Genomic DNA, 23,187 nt, shown 5'->3' on the forward strand with positions numbered 1-23,187 from the left:
TTGCTGTGTTACCCGGTGCAGGAAGGACCCGGCTCCGGCCCCGCTCGGAAACAAAGCGGGCGACGGCGCGGCGGGCCCGGGATGGCTGCGGAGCGGGGCCGGCCCCGCCTCTGGCTGCTGCTGTGTCTCCTGCCGCAGGTGAGGGGCTGGGAGCTCCTCGGGCCGGGAAGCGCTGGGGGGATCGCGGGGAAAGGCGGACCCGGCGCTGCTGCCGGTGCCCCGGCGGGCCTGTGTTCTCGCTCGGGCGGGTTTCCCGGAGCGGGGCCGAGCGCGGCCGGCGGTGCCGCAGCCCCGGGGCGGGAGGAGCCGGGGGCAGCGCGGCCTTGGCGAGACCGACCCCGTTCAGCGGGGTTTATGTGTGTGGATGTTTGAGTTTGTTTGGGTTTTTGATGGAGCCGGGCTCTTCTGGGTGACAACCAGTGACAAGACAAGGGGCAATGGGTTCAAACTGGAACACAGGAGGTTCCACTTAAATTTGAGAAGAAACTTGTTTGGGGTGAGGGTGGCAGAGCCTGGCCCAGGCTGCCCAGGGGGTTGTGGAGTCTCCTTCTGTGCAGACATTCCAACCCGCCTGGACACCTTCCTGTGTAACCTCATCTGGGTGTTCCTGCTCCATGGGGGGATTGCACTGGATGAGCTTTCCAGGGCCTTTCAACCCCTGACATCCTGGGATTCTGTGAGGGAGTCCAGCAGAGAGTGACAAGGTTGCTGGGGGGTCTGGAGCATCTTTGTGATGAGGAGAGACTGAGAGCGCTGGGGTCATTGAGCTGGAGAAGAGAAGCTGAGAGGGATCTGATCAATGGATCAGTGTCTCAGGGTGGGTGTCAGAGGATGGACCAGACTCTGTTCAGTGGTGCCCAACGCCAGGGTATTTATTAGGTAATTTGGAGGGTATCATCTAGTCTTAAGTCTTATTGGTGTAACATTGTAACACAACAGTGTAATTTTTGCCCTCTTCCATACCTGTCCCCTTACTGATTCCTGCCAGTGATCTTTAGTTACACAATGACCTGGTTGCCAGTCTACTTGTTATTTCTGCGTCATGTCCTTTTTTCTTTTCCTGCATCATCTCTTCCTTATTCCCCACGCGCCCCGTCCCTTTTGGCATCTCTGTTAACACTTCAAGTGGCTGGTAAATGCCAGAGTGGCTCAGGGACTGGCGTGGGGTCGGTTTGATCTGTCGGTTTGGAGAAAGCGAGTACATTGGTGTGGAGGGACCGTCCACTGCTGGATGCAAACAAAAGGCACCGCCTGATCAGAAGGGAGACGCCACTTTATTCCAGCTTTAGAGGACAAGGGCCCCAAATGAGTCACAGAGGAGCTCAAGCAAGAACAACCGAGAATGTTTTAACACAGGGAACGTGCTTCGTCCAACTTCTGGTACCTTATCCCTCTATTTACAACTTAGTTATCACAAACACATCCCAGTTCGGATGATGCCAACCTGTGATTTCTGGTTAGTCACTCAGTGAGCTGTAAGATTTCTCTGAAGAAAATTCAAGTGGCTGGTAAATGCCAGAGTGGGTCAGGGACTGGCGTGGGGTGGGTTCGATCTGTCAGTTTGGAGAAAGCGAGCACATTGGTGTGCAGGGACCGTCCACTGGTGGATGCTTCGTTCTGTAAGTCACTCACTCGGTGTGTTTGTGCAGCAGAACGGTGTTAACACGCTTGAGCAAGCTTGGAGCGGGCTGGCCTGCGCTGAAACAGCCCTGCTGCAGCAAACTGAATTTACTGTGTGCTGCTCGTATGTTTCTGTTAGCCAGGCTGGCCTGTGTAAAATTTGTTTGAATGCCTTGTATCTGAAATGCTTCTGCATCTCTTGTCAGTGTGTTTTTGGGTGGCGCATCATCATCCTCGGCTTCGGGCGGAGCAGGGTGCTCTGGTGCACGCGTACGACCGTGATGCACCAGGGACTGAGGGATGTTTCCCTCCTTCAGACAGGATAATAAGGTTTCTTTTTAGCGGTGGCCACATTTGTTTCTAAACTGATCTATACAGGGAGCAGGAACAGCTCAGCTAGTGAAGCACGGCTTCGAGTTCTCATCTAGACGCTGGTTGTGATCTTCTAGATCCAAGTACAATCTGCACTTAGAACTTGTTTTGGTGCTGGAGTCCTGGCTTTTCATTTAACTTTCATTCTGGCCATTCCTTCCTGGCATTGCTGCCCCTCACTTGTCCTGAACAACAGCAGATGAGCTTTTGAATATATTATAGCAACGTGATCTTGTTGGATTTGGTCTTCACTACAGTACTGTAGTAGCTTTCAGCAGAATATTGAACTGAGGTGATGGTTTCTGTGTTTAAAATCGGACCATTCTATAATATGATGGGGGTCCAACAAGGTGAATAAGCTGTCTGAAATTCTGGATTAAGGTGATGCTTGACAATTTAGTCTCATGGAGTTGTTGCATTGTGAATTTGGAGCTCTCTCCGCTGTACAGTGTTTTTTGAAGGGGAGTTTCTTTGTGTGCAGATTTGCTGTTCTGCCCTTTTGGTCTCCAGACTGATCAGTGCACTTTGTGGGGAAACAACACACCCCAGGTAAACCTTTTGGAGATTCAGGTGGCCAAATCAGCTGGTACAGAGCTAATGAAAGGGGCAAAAATTGGGGCATCCAGGTGAGTTTGGGGACAGGCCGGGAGGGACAAACAAGGAGTGACCAGGTCAGTTTTTTGAACCGTGGGTGAGCTGAATTCCTCTTCTCCAACCTTCTTCCATCGTTTAACTTGCAAGCCCCAGTACTTGTTTCTGGGCTGCATTAATTCTTCAACATGACAGGATAAAAAACCAAACTCACTCAGCAAAAAAAATGGGCAGCGTTCTGCTCTTTTAGTGCATTAAATAAACCGTGGAAGTGTCTGCTGAGGTTCAGAGCAAACAAGCGTGTTCTCCTCATGCCACAAAGGATTAGATGGGCTCAGTTGCCCTAAAACTTTACACTTCTGTGAAAACCGTTTCCTTGTTTTGCAGCTTTATATAAAATACCTGGGTTTGTGTTAATCATACAAGATAAAGCTGTGATTCTGGCAGATTTGCAGCTTTGCTTGTGACATGGCACTGGTGTTGAACGTGGGTGCCTGGCTGGTGACAGTGTTTAAATACAAATAGGCCTTATTCATATAGGGAAAACAGATAATTCGCTACTTAACTAGGAGAAGATACTTCTGCTGTTTGAGGCAAGGAAGCCCATCCCTATTGCACTTTGTTATGGTGCTTTCTAAATCATATGTACTGTAAGAAGGGAGTATCATAAAACACCTTATTGTCACGACTGTTTTTCTGTCAGTGTTTGAAAAAGGCTGGTCTGGGCATCCAAACACTTGAAAAAAGAGCCCTTGGGGCTGTAGGAACATTGTATAGGAGATTATGACTCATGGGTTAATCTAGGACACCGAGTCATCTCGAGGAACAAGAACCATCCCAAGTGCTGCCACCACCCCAGCGCATCAGCTGCTTCGAACTGACTCGTGTTGTTTGATACCTCGTGGCATAAATAAAAACCCAACTGGAAGCATCCAAGCCCTGTGCTACCGAAACAAACCCCGATGGCTCTGCTGAGGTGGGAGGATGAGAACAAATTTGTGGCTGTTAACAGACTTCAGAGCTGTGATTCACAGTGATCATTGCTTGGTAAAACGTCTGTGAATCCTCGTTCCCCATGGACTCCATTCTCCATGGACTTTCTAAAACTCTCTGCAACCTCTTCTGCTTTTAGCCCTGCTCATATGCCTTTTAATTCCTCTCATCCTTGATTTTTACTTGGCTCTTGGCACAGGAAAGCACAGAGCTCATTGAATGTTTAGAGCACGTCGCATTAAGAACCTTTTATTCCCTTAATATTTCTTACAAGAAGATCCATTAAGTTGCTCAGAAAGCACGATCGTGTATTAGTGTCTTTGCTGTGCCGTTTGGGTTTATTACTGACTTCCAGTAACGTTATCTAAATGGAAACGTAGCAACACACCCTGCGCTTGTTCTCTTGCTTTAAAGATGTGTAGTTTACATCTTGTAAGTGTAAAACTTAACCATATAGATCAATTGTTTCTATATACACATAAAGCTGTTCAATTACAGGTCGTCAGCCTGAAGATTTGGGAGGCAGCTGGACACGTAATATGCAAAACCGAGCTACTCAGTGTTGGTTTATTGTATTTGGGGTTTTTTGTGGGTTTTTTATTCTTATTTTTAAAAAATGTTTGTTTTTAGCCCAGTCAGATCCTGTAGCGATAAGCAGGAAACACTTTTGTTCTTGTCTTTTCTCTGTGTCTGCATTGGGATCTCTGTGACTTGTTACTCTTGAAAGCGAAATTCAAGCTAATAACAATGGATTATTTTTCACTACTTCTCCCTTTTGCTGAAGGGGTTTTAGGTGTTATGGGCGGATAGCCGAGACATGAGTTTAAAAGTCCACCATGGCAAAATAGTTGGAGTTTTTTGCTAAACACATTATTTCCTCACACACATGCACCATAGCATCTCCCTTCTTCCACAAATATTTGTATCTTGTAAACTTGCAGGTGACTCTAATTTGCACTGAAACAAACGGTGTAACCGGCCCAGCACACTCAGGACAAATCTCATAGATTTTAGGACACTGAATGAACACTAATGTTATAAAAAAGGGAAAAGGTGATGCATAAGTTATCATAGACCAATTATATACAAAAGAGCTAAATATACAAATCCTTACCTCCTGTATATTTTTAGTTGATGTTTCTTTGCTGCTATGCAGTAGAATGGCAGCATTCATCCTCCAGGCAGCGTGGACATCGGTTGTTTAAAGGATGATTCTTTCAAGTGTTTCAAAGAGCATCGTTTTACCCTGAGCCTCCCCTATGGCTTCGGGGTCACTTCTGTGCTTTAAGGTTTGAGACACAGAGGGAGAAATGAGAACGAGGGATTGTTTTAGTGGGTTTTTGAACAAATGTGTTAAGATGTGTTTGCTGCTGCCTCCGCTCGTCTTTAGTACCTTGTTTCTCAGCTGCTACCTGCAGAAACAAATGTGGAAGGTGTATTTGTAACTATGCAATTATCAAATCATTGATCTGTTTGGGCTGTGAATATTAAACTAGACGTTGACAGATTAGTCTGTCACAACTTTCTAATTCAGTAGCATTGGTGCTTAGGGATATTGCATTGTGCTTCTCTCCAGTACAAGGTTTCATCAGGTCTGGTTGGCACAAAGTACTTTGCTCGGGGAAAACTAAATCTGAGCAATTAAATATGTCTTCAGTCTTGATTAAGGGTCCTGGACAGGAGAGAGAGGAGGAAAAATGGGAAAGGAGGAGTTGGGTCCATGTGTAGGGGACAGTAGGACATGAAGGGGGGTGGTAGGAAGATAAGATAGTTGGGTTGGGGTTTTTTTTGCTTGTTTGGGGTTTTTTTTGGATTTGATTTTTCCCTGGGGCTGCCGCTGTGGGTGAACTGATGGTCTCTGCTCGTCCTGTGTCCTGGAGTCACTAAAGCATGGGCAGCATTCCACCAGAACCCGAATGTGCCGCTAGTTAAGGCCAGGTCAGTTATTGCATGTGTTTCAGATATTATCTTTTTAAAACAGATTTCGAGGTGCTGGGTGCTGGTAACGGTTCTTGAGAGTTCTCAGTTGAAAGCCTATAAAGTGAGAAACCTTGTCGCGGTTGAGACGGACAAACGACATGGACCGAGTTCTTTCAAGATGAAAGTAATAGATGCCATTTATTGCTACAAGTGCATTTTTATACAATTCTACCAGTTCATGTGTCTTTTCACTATTGGTTACAAGTTACAGCACTAACATCTCATTGGTTAATTTTTCTATCATCCGTGTTATTCTTCTATCCCCTTCTCTCTCACGGGTACATCTCTCCTCTCTCCGGATACTCCTTTACTCCCATCCTTCTCAAGGGTAAATCTTAATATCTCAAGGCTGATCTCTACTCTCATATTTCCTGTCAATGATTCCACAGACCCGCTGCAGTTTCCCACAAAACCTCCCTGTACAATAGGAAGCAAATGGTCTTGGAATACACACATTATCCAGCTACATTAATAATGTTTGGTTTTCCTGAGCACTGGATTCCAAAATCACTGATCTAAAATAGTATTTTATATAGTTTATATAGTATTATAGATGCTACATTTAATATGGGGTCAGTTTTTTCCTATCTAATAGCTCATATATAATTGGCATTTGCTCTCAGCATCATCTTTTTATAATCTGTTGCAAGACAGCACTACTGAGACAGTGCAGTTGCTCAGTGAGATACTGTGAGGCTCTGAAGCAGTAATTAAAGTATAACAAGACGCTCCTTCAAAAAGAACCATAGGTCTGGATCTGTATAATCAAATTTTAAAAGGAAAAAAAATATATATATATATATGAGCAATTAGTGGAGATGGTGCCTGCAACCCCGTTGGCGCTGCCCTGCGGAGCATGGAAGTGTCCTGTAGAAATTAATGGTGACTTGGATGATGCTGTAATGCAATTCTGTGTGTCTTGTTGTTCCAGCAAGGAGGAGACCCCCCTGTCAGAGAGAAGAAACGCTAGGGACCCCTTTGTCACTTAGAAATGAAGAGGATTTGTATGAGAACTCTTAGACTGCAAGAACAGCAGAGCCCGTGATACACTTTGTGTTTCTTCAACCATTTCTGAGGGCAGGGAGGGTTTACAGTTATTTTAGTTCAGTTAATGTGAGACTGAAGTCAGCACTAGTTAAATAAAACCATCGCTAGCAGCACATACTTGTTGCGTTGTCTTCCTTGGTGCGCAAGCAGACGTCGGCATCAACTCCACCAAAATATTGACTTTTGCAGGTTCTGTGGATGGTATTGTAGCATTTCTGGTGTGGCTTTTTGGCTGGAAGATGAGGAATATATCTGGTACTCCAAAAATTGTGTCGCTATACGGATGGAAGGAAGCGAGAAAATATGTAAATGTCGCAAAGAATGACAAGATTGTGAATAGCTCTGTAATAGGTGTTTGCTTGTGATGAGCTGTCACCCTGTGCTGGCCCCTTGGTCTTTCAGTATTCTTGGAAAATGGCCTGATATGGTCTGACATAACCAAAATAATAAGGAAATTATGATATTTGCTAAGTATTGCTGTTTTGCAATGGGAAGCTGAAAATATCTGTGTTAAAAAGAGAACTTCTAGTGGCTAGGTGTGGTTAGAATGCTTACCCGCGTCAACGGGCTACACACAGTGTATCACAGTCGAGAAGATGCCTTGGACTGGTGTAACTGCTGCAGAAGCAAATATGCCTAATGCATCCAAAGCCTTTATTTGAAATATGATGGAAATAATAACAAATTCCACCGTACTCCCTGCATAGATATCGAAACATGGTAGAATCCTTTTGTTTTTCTTTAAAATACAAAGCAGGAGAGTCACCAGCAAGTTGCACCTCTCACTACGGCCGTTTCACGGGACCTGAAATTCCTGTGGTGACATTTTTGTTGTGTTTTCAGGTGTGCTGCGAGTACGGGATGGTGCATGTCCTGTCAGAGAAGGGGAGCAGCAAAGGAAAAGACTATTGTATCCTATTCAACTCCCAGTGGGCCCATTTGCCACACGATCTGGGTAAAGCTGTAAGTACCTCGCCAAGCAATGGCAGAAGAATGTATTAAAAATTACGAGGAAACTTCTGATTTCTAACTTGGATGAGCAGAAGTTGAAGCAACTACTTTGTTTGCTCTACATAGAAAATATATTTCTCTGTTAAGATCACCTGCTATGGTGGGAATATTCCTTTCCAAGCAGCATGCAGAGGGAATAACTATTTGTGGTTCAAACCAAAACCCGTCCTTTTGTACGACATGAAAATGGCACTTAACATCCCAGAATCCCAGAATGTCAGGGGTTGAAGGGCCCTGGAAAGCTCATCCAGTGCAATCCCCCCATGGAGCAGGAACACCCAGATGAGGTTACACAGGAAGGTGTCCAGGTGGCTGGAAAGGAGTTTTTTGATGCTACATAAAGATATACCACATGGCCTTGCTATTAAATATGCTGAACTGTGACCTTTAGTTCTTTCTCAGCTACTAATTGTGGACTGACACTCTGTTCATTTCGTTCACTGCATTCCTTAATCTACCAGCTGAGTGCTACACAGAATTATTAATGTTGCTTATCAGTGTGTAATCAAGTCTTAATTACCCATGGTGGATTTATTGCGACTGCAGATCACCTAGATAATCCAGCTCAGGTCCTGCAGCTGCCTTTGCCTCATAAAAATGCACTGGGGACATATTTAAGTAGCTCTGCAGGAGCCAATACAGTCCAGAAAAACTTGCACTGAACTGAAGCATTGAACAGATTCTGCTCCCACTGTGAATCTGTGTTCAGTTTTGGGTCCCTCATTGTAAGGACATTGAGGGACTAGAGAGAGTGAAGGGAACAGAGCTGGTGAGGGGCTGGAGCACAAGTGTGATGGAGCGGCTGAGGGACCTGGGGGTTCAGCTGGAGAACAGGAGCTGAGGGGAGACCTTCTGATCTCTGAACTGCCTGAAAGGAGCTTGGAGCCAGGGGGGTTGGGCTCTGCTCCCCAGGAACAAGCGCCAGGAGCAGAGGAAACGGCCTCAAGTTGCACCAGGGGAGGCTGAGGTTGGATCTGGGAACAATTTCTTCCCCAAAGGGCTGTGGGGCATTGGAACAGGCTGCCCAGGGCAGTGCTGGAGTCACCATCCCTGGAGGGGTTTAAGAGGCATTTAGATGAGGTTCTCAGGGACACGGTTTAGTGTCAGAGTTGGGTTATGGTTGGACTCAATTCTCCTGAGGGTCTCTTCCAGCTGAAATGATTCTCTGATTCCCCGGAGCACGGGGGCTGCCTGTGCTGTGTCCCTTGGCTCTCCCTGTTTCCTTTCTCAGTTCTCCCTCTGCCTCTCCCTTTCATCACATTCTTGGTCCTTCTCCTTCCCTCCAGTACTCCAGCCATTCAGTTACTAACTGAGGGGATACAGTGCACCAACCTGAGCTCACTTGGCTCAGGTTGCATTCCGCTCCGTTAGAGCTGATAAGCTTTCCTGAAACCTGGACAGCCAGGAAGCGTGTGTGGAGACATTTTCATGTCTCTAAAGTAGGAGACAGGTTGGAGACAGCACTTTTCAGAATAAACTTGGAGCTGCTGGCAGCTTGACCCTCACCTTTCCCTCCTAAAACAGCAACCAGGTATTTGGCATCGTATCACATACCTGTGGATTTCTAACACAAAGTGTTACATGTGTCAGCTTTTCAGGTTAAAACTTTACCTTGGCGCTTCTCAAACCCCCAGCAAGAGTGGGGATGGGGCCTGCTTGTGTTAGCACAGCTCACACCAAGAATCTGTTATTTGGTAGATAACTGCACTTTTCAGGTGACTTTCAAATAGAACTGGGCAAAGATTTCGCAAGGAGCAATTTCTGCTGGTGTTATTTCTAAAACCTTGACGTGTCTTTGGGCTGTTCCTGTGCAAACATCCCAGAGCAGATGTCTTTGGGTCTCAGGAAGTGGGGCAGGTCTGCGACATCTCTGAACCACAGGCAGTGAGAGAAGCAGCTTAGAATCCAATATCTGGATGCAAAATCTCAGCCAACTGGGTATGGTTGGTTCTAAAATGGAAATTTATTGCCTATGCTTTTGTACTTTAGTCCAGCCTGTGCTTGTGTTTCTTTCTGTTTATACCCCAAATCATCTGAGCCACCCCAGCAATGATAATGCTTTGCTGTACTCCTACATCCCTTCAGAACAGACGCAGTGCTGAAGAAAACGTGCAAGTGTGGATCATAACCCAAATTTTATTACTAGTAGAATTCTGTACAACAGGTGACAGGAGGCAGGACCTTGTGCAATAGGAAAAGCAGCAATGTTTCAGCTTTCCCATTTCTCTGACAATATTCTGTCACTCCATTACTTGAAAGTTCAAAATTACCCTTTAGAAACTGTGGTTTCTGCTCTTGACTTCTGATAACATTTTATTTTACATGTATATATATGTATTTAACTAATTTATTTCGTTTCAGTCACTCCTACAACTGCAGGATCAAACAGCGTCCGTTTTGTGTTCTCCTTCTGATGTACCTGATGGGGGATTTAATAACCAAATCCCCATGGTGATGCGAGGGAATTGCACCTTCTATGAGAAAGTGAGGCTTGCGCAGATCAACGGAGCTCGTGGGCTGCTGATTGTCAGCAGAGAGAGGCTGGTGAGTCTCTTTCTGTCTTTATATATTGCTGATACTCCTCTAATGTTGGATATTGTCTTAAGTGCTCATTGCTGGTATTTCATGCTCCTCTTTAAAAGAAATTTATATATGTGTGTGTTTGTGCATGTGCGTACATTGTATCAATACGTGTAGAAATAATATATCTAAATGAAGGATTAATTAAAGGAGAGCAGGTGTCATTGAAGTCGGAGGAGTGCTGCTTAGAGCCTGTGTAACATTCAAATCAGGGGCTCAGAGTTATGTTCTAGCATGAAGTACTGGAATGGAAGGAGGAGGTTGGTTTCCTGACTCATCCTCCCGCCTTCAGTGGGATCCAGAGCACAGTGAATCGGGTGCTTTGGCTGGAACTGGAGCATCACCAGTGCCTGTTCTGGCAAATCAGCGCTTTTGAACACCGTAGTCAATCCTAGAGGCACACGAGTCGTGAAACCACGACCCTGATGCTGCTTGAAGCTTGGCTGCTGTGTTTCGCTGTTACAGTCTTTAACAACTTGGCCGTACATTCTCACTTGCAGTTTTTGCTCATTATGTTCCTTTCTAAAATTTTCCCAAATGAACAGGCACAGAACTTGCAACTTGAACTCTTTTGCAATAGAAATATTTACAGCAATGAATATAATCTTACCTGCTCTGAACTATCTTTCAGGTTCCTCCTGGGGGTAACAGGAGTCAGTATGAAGAAATCGACATCCCTGTGGCTCTGCTCAGCTATACTGATATGTTAGATATTGGCAAGGTAAACTTGATACTAAATGCTTTGATTTGTATTATCTGATTTAAACGGGTCACTGTTCAACACTATTTGAAGTCCATCTTAAAAGCTTTGAATCTATAGAGAGTTATACTCATGAAAATTGCATTATTATGTTTTGGAAAAAAAACCTGCAGCTCTCTTGGGAGGTTATTTGTCATCCTCAGAATAAAATCAGGATGGAGCTTGGTGCTGGAAATACATGTCGCTAATAGATTGTTCTCAAGTATTTCTATTAAAGCTTGATTCTGAGGTTGCTTAGTGAAAACTAAATAACTGAAGCTTTGCCGGGGTGGCTTTTTGGAAGTTCTTCACAGCTGGTACTTGCCCCCGCAGAGTTTCGGCAGCTCGGTGAAGGGCGCGATGTACGCACCGAACGAGCCCGTGCTGGACTATAACATGGTGATTATATTTGTCATGGCCGTGGGGACCGTTGCAATTGGAGGCTACTGGGCAGGAAGCAGAGATGTGAAAAAGTGAGTAATTTTTAGCATTTTGCCTTGTCAAAAATTCAAATATTTGAAAAGCTCCAGAGGAAAACTGGATAGTAACGAGCTTCCTATTTGGGCTTTTGCAAAAATTCACCATCAAAATATTTTATAAAAATTGTTTTTACTAGTATAGTGCAAAGCAAACCGATTTGATGGTTAATGTACCTGTGTTTATTATGAGTCTTTTATTGAAATTTTATGGCTACGTTTTGCCAGTAAGTGGAGTTGGAGGGTGGGGGTCATCTGTGCCACACTTATTTCTAACATTTCGTCACGGTTTCTCTCATCTCATCCCCATACGCTCTCTCTGTATGGTTTTGTTTCCCCCGTATGGTCTCGTTGCTCCCCATATGGTCTTTTTTCTTTCCCCATACAGGCCACCAATTAAATCTGTCCCGGTTCAAGGCAAGGCGGCAATAAACCGTGGCAGACGCTCCCTGTTATCCCCTTTACCTCCCGCCACCCTTCCTTTAGATCGGAAAGATGAGTGGAAAGAGGAAAGGAAGAGAGACTTAGACTTCAAGTTGGAGAGTTTTAAAGGGTTTTACTAATGCTACTAATAAACAGAGAATACATACACAAAATATGCAAACCCGCTCTGAAGCGCTGGGTGCGGAGCTGCGTCGCTGCGCAGCAGAGCTGGGGCTGCGGGGCTGGCGGCTCCAGCAGCTGCAGCGCAGGCCCCGGCAGTCCCGGGCGGGACTGCACAGCAAAGCGGAACCTGGCTGCAGGATGCAGGGCCTGAGGGTCACAGACAGACAGACAGACAGACAGACAGGGGCCTCTCTGGATGCCGGCCGTGGGCGAAGAGAGAGTGACCCTGTGATCACCCTCTTATATAGGGGTATGACGATTATGGGATGGAATACTTAGTTGGTCAGTTCTAGTCACCTGTTCATCCACCCCTCCTCAAACACGCCCCCTCACAATGGAACGTGGGAAAACTTATCAGTCTGTCTTAGCTACCATAGTAATAAATCTAAACACGAGCTTCTTCAGCATCCCGTTGGTCTCTTATCAGCATCTGAGGAAAAATATGCAGCTCAAACTCAGAGACGTACAGGCACCTAAAGAACTGAGCTGAGAGAAAAATCACTAAAAGAGAACCGCTCTTGTTTTTAATAACACCAGGACACGTTTTTACTTTATATACACAACCTGACTTCAGGATTTCTTCTAAAGTCAGCAAATTATTCTGTAGTAATTTTCAGGATTCTGTTGAGTTCTTAGTGGATGAAAAATTGATAAATTAATGCAGCAGTTACTGGTTTATGCACTGTGTTCCATCTGGTGTTCATATATCCATGTAAAACGTGGAGCTCGCTGACCCAAGTGGAAATCACTGCAGACATTGGTGTTGTGTCATGTTTCAACCCCACGTAGTTCTCGCTGGAGATTTGGTGCCCTTTCATGTTTCCTTCCAGAAGGAATGGACTGATTTTTACCCTGTTCCTCTTTCAGGCGGTACATGAAGCACAAACGTGACGACGGGGCAGAGAAACACGACGATGAAACGGTTGATGTGACTCCGATCATGATCTGCGTGTTCGTGGTGATGTGCTGCTCCATGCTCGTCCTCCTTTATTTCTTCTATGACCACTTAGGTACTTTCCAAGTTGGATTTGTACTGATACATCTTCAATATCACAAAGCTGCCATCATTTAAGAAACATTTTTACTGTGGAAATAGTTATGAAATACCTGTTTTCTGCCATGTTTCTTCATTCCAATAAGATTTAAAACCCTGTAAGTATAGTAGAGTAGATTCCTATACCTGCTTTTACTGACGTTGTATTAGGTGATCACAGAATGTCAGGGGTTGAAGGGCCCTGGAAAGCTCATCCAGTGCAATCCCCCCATGGAGCAGGAACACCCAGATGAGGTTACACAGGAAGGTGTCCAGGCGGGTTGGAATGTCTGCACAGAAGGAGACTCCACAACCCCCTGGGCAGCCTGGGCCAGGCTCTGCCACCCTCACCCCAAACAAGTTTCTTCTCATATTCAAGTGGAACCTCCTGTGTTCCAGTTTGCACCCATTGCCCCTTGTCCTGTCACTGATTGTCACCAGAAGAGCCTGGCTCCATCCTCCTGACACTCACCCTGTATATATCTGTAATCATGAATGAGTCCCCCCTCAGTGTCCTCTTGTCCAGCTCCAGAGCCCCAGCTCCCTCAGCCTTTCCTCACACGGGAGATGCTCCACTCCCTCCAGCATCTTGGTGGCTGCGCTGGACTCTCTGCAGCAGTTCCCTGTCCTGCTGGAACTGAGGGGCCACAACTGGACACAAGATTCCAGGTGTGGTCTCCCCAGGGCAGAGCAGAGGGGCAGGAGAACCTCTCTGACCTACTGACCACCCCCTTCTAACCCACCCCAGGTACCATTGGCTTCCTGGCCACAAGAGGCCAGTGCTGGCTCATGGTCACCCTGCTGTCCCCAGGACCCCCAGGTCCCTTTCCCCTACACTGCTCTCTAATAGGTCATTCCCAACTTACACTGGAACCTGGGGTTGTTCTGCCCACATTCAAGACTCTACACTTGCCCTTGTTCTATTTCATTACATTTTCCCTGCCCAGCTCTCCAGCCTGTCCAGGTCTCTGATGGCAGCACAGCTTCCAGTGTCACCACTCCTCCCAGCTCGGTGTCACCAGCAAACTTGTGACAGTCACTCTATTCCCTTGTCCAAATCTTTGATGAATATATTGAATAACACCGGCCCCAGCACTGCCCCCTGAGGCTCTGCACTGGATCCAGGCCTCAACTGGACTGTGCCCCATTGACCACGACTCTCTGGCTTCTTCCCTTCAGCCAGTTCGCAGTCACCTCACTCCCCGCTCATCCAGACCGCACTCCCTCAGTTCAGCTGTGAGGATGCTGTGGAGACTGTGTCAATGTCTCACTCAAGTCAAGGGAGATCACGTCCACCGCTCTGCCATCATTCATCCATCTTGTTATGTCCTCATAAAAGTCGATGAGGTTGCTCAAGAATGACTTCCCCTTGGTGAAGCCATGCTGGCTGCCCCTAATGACCCTTTTATCCCTGATATGCCTTGAGATGGCACCAAGGAGAAGTCGTTCCATCAGTTTCCCAGGGATGGAGGTGAGGCTGATCAGTCTATAGTTACTCGGTTCATGGAGCTTCTTTCAAATATTAAAGCCTGTTAAGCAGATACAGACTTAATGGCTTCCACCTTTTATTTTTTTCAAAGGTGTCCTCAAACCTATACTTGTCTTTTTATTATTGTTCAATATGACGTTAAGTTATGGGATACAGGATCAATTTATCTTTTTTTAACTTTATAAAGATAAGTTTCTATTTATCGCTTATCAAATCAATTGACAAGAAACACAAGAGTCTAATGCGTCGTGATTTCCATCCTTTTATAAGTTATGAAAGATGCACCCAATCTGTATTAATTCATTTTATTACTGAGTAAATGGAAGAGTTCCCTTATGATGGTCACACATACTCGTATCCTATGGGGACTTACTATTTTTTCTTTCTCAGTCTACGTTATCATAGGGATATTCTGCCTGGCTGCCTCCATTGGTCTCTACAGTTGTCTCTCTCCCTTTGTAAGAAGATTCCCCTTGGGAAAGTGTAGGTATGTGGCAACTTTTAAATATTTAATGGGCAAAATTAATTATTTATAGGGTTGAGTAAGTGTGGGATTTACGAGGTGGTTTCATACTTCAAAATGTATGGAGGGTAACTACATAGACAACTGTAGCTTTGGTGTGTTTCATTTTCAGAATCCCAGACAACAATTTGCCTTATTTTCACAAGCGTCCACAGGTCCGGATGTTGGTTTTGGCCGTATTTTGTATCTCTGTCAGCGTAGTCTGGGGAATCTTCAGAAACGAAGATCAGTAAGTGTGTATTTTAGTTTTTTGTGTTAGAAATTGTAATGTGCTTTACAATATAAGTCACTGACATCCATAGAAGCCTAAACTTATGCAGAATTTTGGAGCAACAGGGAAGGAATTAAAGACTTGGGTAGAAATTCCTGCTTGTTCCTTATGTACTTTATCTTGTTGGTTTAAGTTACAGAAAACCATCTCTTGTTAAGCTCGAATTTCTCTGAGTCCCAGTCCCTGTTCTGATCTCTTTGGCCTAAAGCAGCTTTTCAGAAGCGCTGTGGAAAGTTGGACACAAGTTGTCTGACTTATTCCTTCAGGTGATGGTCTGCATGCAGATAAGACCTGTGAAGACTCAAATCTTTAGTTTCTGTGGTATGAGTAAATAATCCTCTATGTCCAGTATTGCCACAGTACCTAATTATAGCACGTTCTTACCCCTTTTGTTAGAGGGTTTTGTTGATTTTGGTGTTGGTTGGTTGTTTTTGGGGGGGTTGTTTGTGTTGTTGTTGCTGTTGACCCCTTACCTTACTCCCAGATGCTCCAGTTTCCCCATATATACAGGATATGTTCGTCTTCTTGGCCCCTCCAGCAGGGATTTGATGTCAGAACTGAAATGCCATCTTGTTTCTGCTCCCGGTCCCACAGACACCGTGTTTGTGCCTCAAATGTGCCTCACTCACAGAACTCATAAATCAAGGAAGCATTGACTTTGAAACACTTTTTAGGGCAATAAGTGTCAGACTGAGGAGTACAGAATAGTATAGAGCCGTTCTGTCCTGGGATATTTAGCACTAGGGAACGCGTTTTCTGCCTCAAAGCTGGAGTGAACCCGAGTGTCTCCTGCCCAAAGCTCCATCAGCGAGTGCTCAGGAATTGATTACAGCAGCATAATCTATCATCTGCATCTAGACCTTATTCATTTTAAGGAAACCTTAGTGGTTTGTATCTCAAATCCTACTTCTCTTTGGTCCTAGCAATCAAGAGTAGAGAGCCTTGGTACTTTTGTACCTGACTTGGGAAACACAATCAAGAAACAGCCCCAGCTGTACCCTCAGCACATGGGGCCATACACACAGACACAATCCAGAGCACCCCAGAACATCTTATTATGGTACCACTGACCTCATTCAGGCAGTTTTCAGTCCAACACGCTCATCCAGCCTGCGCTTCGTCAGCTTCTCTAGGAGGATCTTATGGGAGATCCTCAATGGAAAACCTTCATCTAGATAAATATCCCTCCTGCTCTTCCCTCATCCACCAAACCAGTTCTTTAATTGTACAACATTATCAGGTTAATCAAGCACAACTTCCCATTTGCAAATCCGCACTGACAACGATGTCAATTCCAAGCAAGTACTTTTAATAAAGGTTTTTCTCCCAAGCAGGTCCTTGGTGAGGAAAAGGCTTGGTCTGACATTCCTGCAGAAACGTTCCTCTCCTCTTCCTTTAGGTGGGCCTGGGTTCTGCAAGACGCTTTAGGGATCGCTTTCTGTCTTTACATGTTGAAAACGATTCGCCTGCCTACATTTAAGGTATGAGAGTTAAACAGACTTAAAAAATTGTTTGCCTGTATATAGTTGAAGAGAGGAGCCATTTATAATGGTGTCATTGGCTTGGAATGCACTTTTGCTCAAATATAGTTTGGAAGAGAGTGATGTGATGAGTATAAATAGACCAATAAGTGGGATGTGATTGTTATGATTGGTAAAGTTCTGTAGAGTTTTGACTGCTAGTAAATCACACACCCCACATTCACTTGGGGGATGGTATGGTTTTGTTTCTTCAAATTTGACACACAATTGATGCATCATTCTGGTGTTTTTTCAAATCTTCAAGAACTTCTTCAGTATCACAGAATCCCAGAATGTCAGGGGTTGAAGGGCCCTGGAAAGCTCATCCAGTGCAATCCCCCCATGGAGCAGGAACACCCAGATGAGGTTACACAGGAAGGTGTCCAGGCGGGTTGGAATGTCTGCACAGAAGGAGACTCCACAACCCCCTGGGCAGCCTGGGCCAGGCTCTGCCACCCTCACCCCAAACAAGTTTCTTCTCATATTTAAATGGAACCTCCTGTGTTCCAGTTTGCACCCATTGCCCCTTGTCCTGTCACTGGTTGTCACCCAGAAGAGCCTGGCTCCATCCTCCTGACACTCCCCCTTTCCATATTGATCCCCAGGAATGAGTCCCCCCTCAGTCTCCTCTTGTCCAGCTCCAGAGCCCCAGCTCCCTCAGCCTTTCCTCACACGGGAGATGCTCCACTCCCTTCAGCATCTTGGTGGCTGCGCTGGACTCTCTCCAGCAGTTCCCTGTCCTGCTGGAGCTGAGGGGCCACAACTGGACACAATATTCCAGGTGTGGTCTCCCCAGGGCAGAGCAGAGGGGCAGGAGAACCTCTCTGACCTACTGACCACCCCCTTCTAACCCACCCCAGGTACCATTGGCTTCCTGGCCACAAGGGCCCAGTGCTGGCTCATGGTCACCCTGCTGTCCCCAGGACCCCCAGGTCCCTTTCCCCTACGCTGCTCTCTAATAGGTCATTCCCCAACTTGCACTGGAACCTGGGGTTGTTCCTGCCCAGATTCAAGACTCTACACTTGCCCTTGTTCTATTTCATTACATTTTTCCCTGCCCAGCTCTCCAGCCTGTCCAGGTCTCTGATGGCAGCACAGCTTCCAGTGTCACCACTCCTCCCAGCTCGGTGTCACCAGCAAACTTGTGACAGTCACTCTATTCCCTCGTCCAAATCATTGATGAATATATTGAATAACACCGGCCCCAGCACTGCCCCTGAGGCTCTGCACTGGATCCAGGCCTCAACTGGACTGTGCCCCATTGACCACGACTCTCTGGCTTCTTCCCTTCAGCCAGTTCGCAGTCACCTCACTCCCCGCTCATCCAGACCGCACTCCCTCAGTTCAGCTGTGAGGATGCTGTGGAGACTGTGTCAATGTCTCACTCAAGGGAGATCACGTCCACCGCTCTGCCATCATCCATCCATCTTGTTATGTCCTCATAAAAGTCAATGAGGTTGGTCAAGCACGACTTCCCCTTGGTGAAGCCACGTTGGCTGCCCCTAATGACCCTCTTATCCCTGATATGCCTTGAGATGGCACCAAGGAGAAGTCGTTCCATCAGTTTCCCAGGGATGGAGGTGAGGCTGACCAGTCTATAGTTACCTGGGTCCTCCTTCTTGCCCTTTTTGAAGACTGCAGTGACATTTGCTCTCCTCCAGTCCTCAGGCACCTCTCCCATTTCCCAAGACTTGGCAAAGATGATGGAGAGCGGTCCAGCAATGACTTCAGCCAGCTCCCTCAGCACCTGTGGGTGCATCCCATCTGGACCCATGGATTTATGGATGTCCAGATTGCCTACCTGCTCCCTAACCCAATCCTTGTCAACCCAGGGAAACTCCTCCACTGTCCTGCCCTCCTCTGGGGCCTCAGCGGTACGGGATCCTCAGGACAGCCCCTGGCTGAGCAGACAGACACAAAGGAGGCGTTCAGTAACTCTGCCTTCTCTGTGTCTTCTGTCACCAGGGCACGCACCTCATTCCCCAGTGGGCCTACATTGCCTCTGCTGTTAGTTTGATCTGCCACGGATGGGAAAAAGCTCTTCCTGTTGTCCTTGACCCCTCTTGCCAGGTTTAATTCTAAGGAGGCCTCAGCTTTCCTAGTTGCCTCCCTACACCCTCTGACAACAGCCTTGTATTCTCCCCAAGTGGCCAGCCCCTCCTTCCATGATCCAGAAACTCTCCTCTTTTTTTTTATCCTAAGATAAAAATGAATATTAGTCCCTTAGTTGCCCCACAGGCAGCTCTCCAAACTCTGTTTCAACTTCTCCTCACCTATAATTTTGATCCCCTGTACAAATTGGCCAAAGTAACATGGATACAGTTTCAAGCTACGCCTGGTGTCCTCAGAGAAAATGCAGAACTCCTTAGTATTTCCTAACAAATGGAAACAGCACCATTTCCAATCTGACATGATAAAGTTTTTTAGGGTCTAACATGTAATTTTGTGTCTAAGAATTCCTTGGTGCATGTGAGACCAAATTACTCCATCTGAAATATTTGGGAATTATGAAAAATACTTACATAGGTCACTTGGTTTAGTCCTTGTTATTTCTTTCCTTGAATAGTTTTAAGTTGCTGATTATTAATTCTTTGCTGTTAACTAAAGCACAGTATGTAAATACCCGTATCTTGTCTCTTCTTCCAGGGCTGTACCTTGCTCCTCCTGGTCCTTTTTGTATATGATGTATTCTTTGTATTTATCACACCTTTTCTAACAAAGGTAAGGAAGTGACTTCTCTAGTGCCTGCTGCTCACAAGGTGTGATAACCTGTTTCTCTGTGTGTTCCTAAATGGTTCCAGACCCGCTGAGCAAAGTGCTAATATGCAATTTTCTCTTATTTTTTGCTTTAGACTGGGGAGAGTATCATGGTGGAGGTGGCTGCAGGCCCGTCCGATTCGGCCACTCACGAAAAGGTACTGAGTGTCATCCGAAAATACGGCACTAATTTTCAGCTATTGCACCTTCTTTAAAATTCAAAGTCCACAAAGGCAATATGGAGATGCCAGCCCGAAAATAATTGAGTGTGGAAATAAGGAGTCCTGGGCTCTCGGGTAATCAGCACCAAACACAAGGGACAAAGCAGATTTTTAGTGGTTCATCACAACAGCTTGGGTCCTTTATCTTTAAAAGGGTTTCGGTGGAAGGAAACTGCTGAGCTCAGCTTCACAAAAACATGTGGCTACACTTGTAAATATGATTTCTTGCTAATGAAGCACCATTTTTACTTAAAGAGAGAAAACTTCTGTGGTCACTCTGTCAATCCATGCTAATTTCTTTAACTTCTTACATTCTTGTCCTTGGTGTTTTGAGGTGTCTGTCACCTGGAGTTGTCTTGGCTCTTTGTTTTTAGCAAATGTTTCGTCACTTCTGTCTTAAACACATTTTGTTCGTTGTCACTAATATATTTTAAACATAAGCATCTCTAACATAACGAAAGATACATTTGCTCTATCTGAAATCTGCAGTTTCAGTACAACAGGAACAAGTTCTGGTAGATGGTGTCAGTATATAGAGTAAACAGCTGAAATATTGATAAAATAAATAAGTAAAAGTTAAAATATTTATAAACCTAAGACCATGTCTGTCTCATTCCAAGCTCCCGATGGTCCTGAAGGTCCCGCGGCTGAACTCCTCGCCCCTGGCGCTGTGCGACAGGCCTTTTTCTCTCCTGGGCTTTGGAGACATTTTAGTTCCAGGTATTTCTTGTTGAGCGCATTCAGAATTTTCCGTGTTGCACTGTCATATTAGTTTATGCCTTTTATGTTCTTTTTTTTCCTGCACTCTTCACTTTTTCCGTAAGAAATGAAACACACGTTAATCTTATCGCTCAGTTTCACGTTCAGTGATGTCAAGAAATGTAGGGAAATCTTAAGAGCTGATTTAGCAACTAATTTAATATGGAACATCTTTGATAGTGTGGTGGCAGAGGAAATTATTTGTCCATTTACACACATAACTGACCAGCCTAACCTTCATATTTTTGTTAGTCACACAACATCCAGTTTTAGCACCTTCTCTCCAGTTTGACTTCACATTGTATGTAGAAGCATCTCTGGCACCACGGCAGGTGAAAACGAGTGTGTCTGCTGGCTTTCAGGTTCCTTCTGGAAATAATTGGTTGATTCTCTTGCATTTTGGGAAATTCAAACTGTATCATCCCCATCTATGTCCCTTCCCCAAACTGTAACAGGCGGAGTCATTAACCATAAATTCCTGCTGTCTTTACAAGGAGTTGGAAGGGATGAACTTACCCTTATTCTTGGTGTGAACACTGTATTTTTACAACTGTTTATCAGGGAAGGGATAACATTTTGTATCTAGGATCTGTATATTTGATGTTAATTTTTTATTAGAGTGCTTGTGTTGTACCAGGCTTGTGTTATCATGTCACATATTGTGCAGCCTCTTGAGTGATGCTCTCAGAGTATTTAAACACTGGGGGGCCCAAGTAAGTGTTGGAAAAAAATATCTTAGAAGTTCGTAGATACTTTGGTAGGTTTGTATATCTTGATGTATTTGAAAGCCTGTTGTAATTGTTATTTCCTTTCCTAGGCTTACTGGTAGCCTATTGCCATAGATTCGATATCCAGGTGCAGTCGTCCAGGGTCTATTTTGTAGCCTGCACAATAGGTACGTGTGACACCTGCAAACCTCACCTACAGGAATTGCTCTCTTTAAAAACATACCATTGATCATGTATTTCATCATTTGTTTTGTTTTTTAATTCTTCTCCTCCTTTTGTTATTAAACAGAAATATTTCAGCAAAGTGCTTTCGAGGCTAGACATTCCATCCCTGCCTTCGCTGGTGTAATTTTCCTGAGCTACCTTATATAAAGGGAGCTTCTTGATACCGTGGTTGGTCTCACTATAACCCTTAGATCTACACTGTCTTTACAGCAGCTTAGTTGCAGAGATCAGAAGGTCTCCCCTCAGCTCCTGTTCTCCAGTTGAGGCCTGGATCCAGTGCAGAGCCTCAGGGGGCAGTGCTGGGGCCGGTGTTATTCAATATATTCATCAGTGATTTGGACGAGGGAATAGAGTGACTGTCACAAGTTTGCTGGTGACACCGAGCTGGGAGGAGTGGTGACACTGGAAGCTGTGCTGCCATCAGAGACCTGGACAGGCTGGAGAGCTGGGCAGGGAAAAATGTAATGAAATAGAACAAGGGCAAGTGTAGAGTCTTGAATCTGGGCAGGAACAACCCCAGGTTCCAGTGTAAGTTGGGAATGACCTGTTAGAGAGCAGCGTAGGGGAAAGGGACCTGGGGGTCCTGGGGACAGCAGGGTGACCATGAGCCAGCACTGGGCCCTTGTGGCCAGGAAGCCAATGGTACCTGGGGTGGGTTAGAAGGGGGTGGTCAGTAGGTCAGAGAGGTTCTCCTGCCCCTCTGCTCTGCCCTGGGGAGACCACACCTGGAATCTTGTGTCCAGTTGTGGCCCCTCAGTTCCAGCAGGACAGGGAACTGCTGGAGAGAGTCCAGCGCAGCCACCAAGATGCTGAAGGGAGTGGAGCATCTCCCGTGTGAGGAAAGGCTGAGGGAGCTGGGGCTCTGGAGCTGGACAAGAGGACACTGAGGGGGGACTCATTGCTGGGGATCAATATGGAAAGGGGGAGTGTCAGGAGGATGGAGCCAGGCTCTTCTGGTGACAACCAGTGACAGGACAAGGGGCAATGGGTGCAAACTGAAACACGGGAGGTTCCACTTAAATTTGAGAAGAAACTTGTTTGGGGTGAGGGTGGCAGAGCCTGGCCCAGGCTGCCCAGGGGGTTGTGGAGTCTCCTTCTGTGCAGACATTCCAACCCGCCTGGACACCTTCCTGTGTAACCTCATCTGGGTGTTCCTGCTCCATGGGGGGATTGCACTGCATGAGCTTTCCAGGGCCCTTCAACCCCTGACACTCTGTGATTCACCTCTGAACTCACTGAGAGTGCACTCAATCCCCTCATCCAGATCACTGAGAAAGAGATTAAACAGAACTGAGCCCTGGGGACACCACTCATGACCGGCCACCAACTGGATTTAGTTGTTCATGAGCAGAGCTCTCTGTGAATAACTGTGCTTTGTTGGTTTTTCCCTCCAGCGTACGGCATAGGGCTGCTCGTGACCTTCGTGGCCCTGGCGCTGATGCAGATGGGCCAGCCCGCCCTCCTCTACCTGGTGCCCTGCACGCTGCTCACCAGCTTCGCCGTGGCTCTCTGGAGAAAGGAGCTGGGCATGTTCTGGACGGGCAGCGGCTTTGCGGTGAATACCAGTTTGATATGAGTGTCTTCAAGAAATACTAATGTTATAAAAACCTAACTAAAATTAAAGTTGAGTAAAACATTGCAGTATT

The 23,187-nt window shown here is 45.8% G+C and overlaps 1 protein-coding gene across 2 annotated transcripts in view; it reads left to right on the forward strand.

Annotated features, from left to right (window-relative positions):
• Positions 1–23,187, forward strand: part of SPPL2B (signal peptide peptidase like 2B) — a 31,411-nt gene continuing 8,224 nt past the window's right edge. Inside the window, exons 1-14 of one of the 2 annotated variants that reach the window (XM_065042324.1) lie at positions 1–138; positions 7,447–7,566; positions 9,976–10,158; positions 10,826–10,915; positions 11,267–11,406; positions 12,883–13,025; positions 14,928–15,024; positions 15,173–15,289; positions 16,731–16,812; positions 19,498–19,572; positions 19,704–19,766; positions 20,450–20,549; positions 21,406–21,483; positions 22,936–23,096. In XM_065042324.1, the coding sequence (XP_064898396.1) occupies positions 82–138; positions 7,447–7,566; positions 9,976–10,158; positions 10,826–10,915; positions 11,267–11,406; positions 12,883–13,025; positions 14,928–15,024; positions 15,173–15,289; positions 16,731–16,812; positions 19,498–19,572; positions 19,704–19,766; positions 20,450–20,549; positions 21,406–21,483; positions 22,936–23,096 (1,506 nt within the window). In that variant the 5' untranslated portion in view covers positions 1–81. Of the gene's footprint in view, positions 139–7,446; positions 7,567–9,975; positions 10,159–10,825; positions 10,916–11,266; positions 11,407–12,882; positions 13,026–14,927; positions 15,025–15,172; positions 15,290–16,730; positions 16,813–19,497; positions 19,573–19,703; positions 19,767–20,449; positions 20,550–21,405; positions 21,484–22,935; positions 23,165–23,187 lie in introns of both variants that reach the window. The other variant, XM_065042326.1, reaches the window with a different exon arrangement.

This window comes from Columba livia, chromosome 27 (genome assembly GCF_036013475.1).
Source record: "Columba livia isolate bColLiv1 breed racing homer chromosome 27, bColLiv1.pat.W.v2, whole genome shotgun sequence".
Taxonomy (NCBI): Eukaryota; Metazoa; Chordata; class Aves; order Columbiformes; family Columbidae; genus Columba; species Columba livia.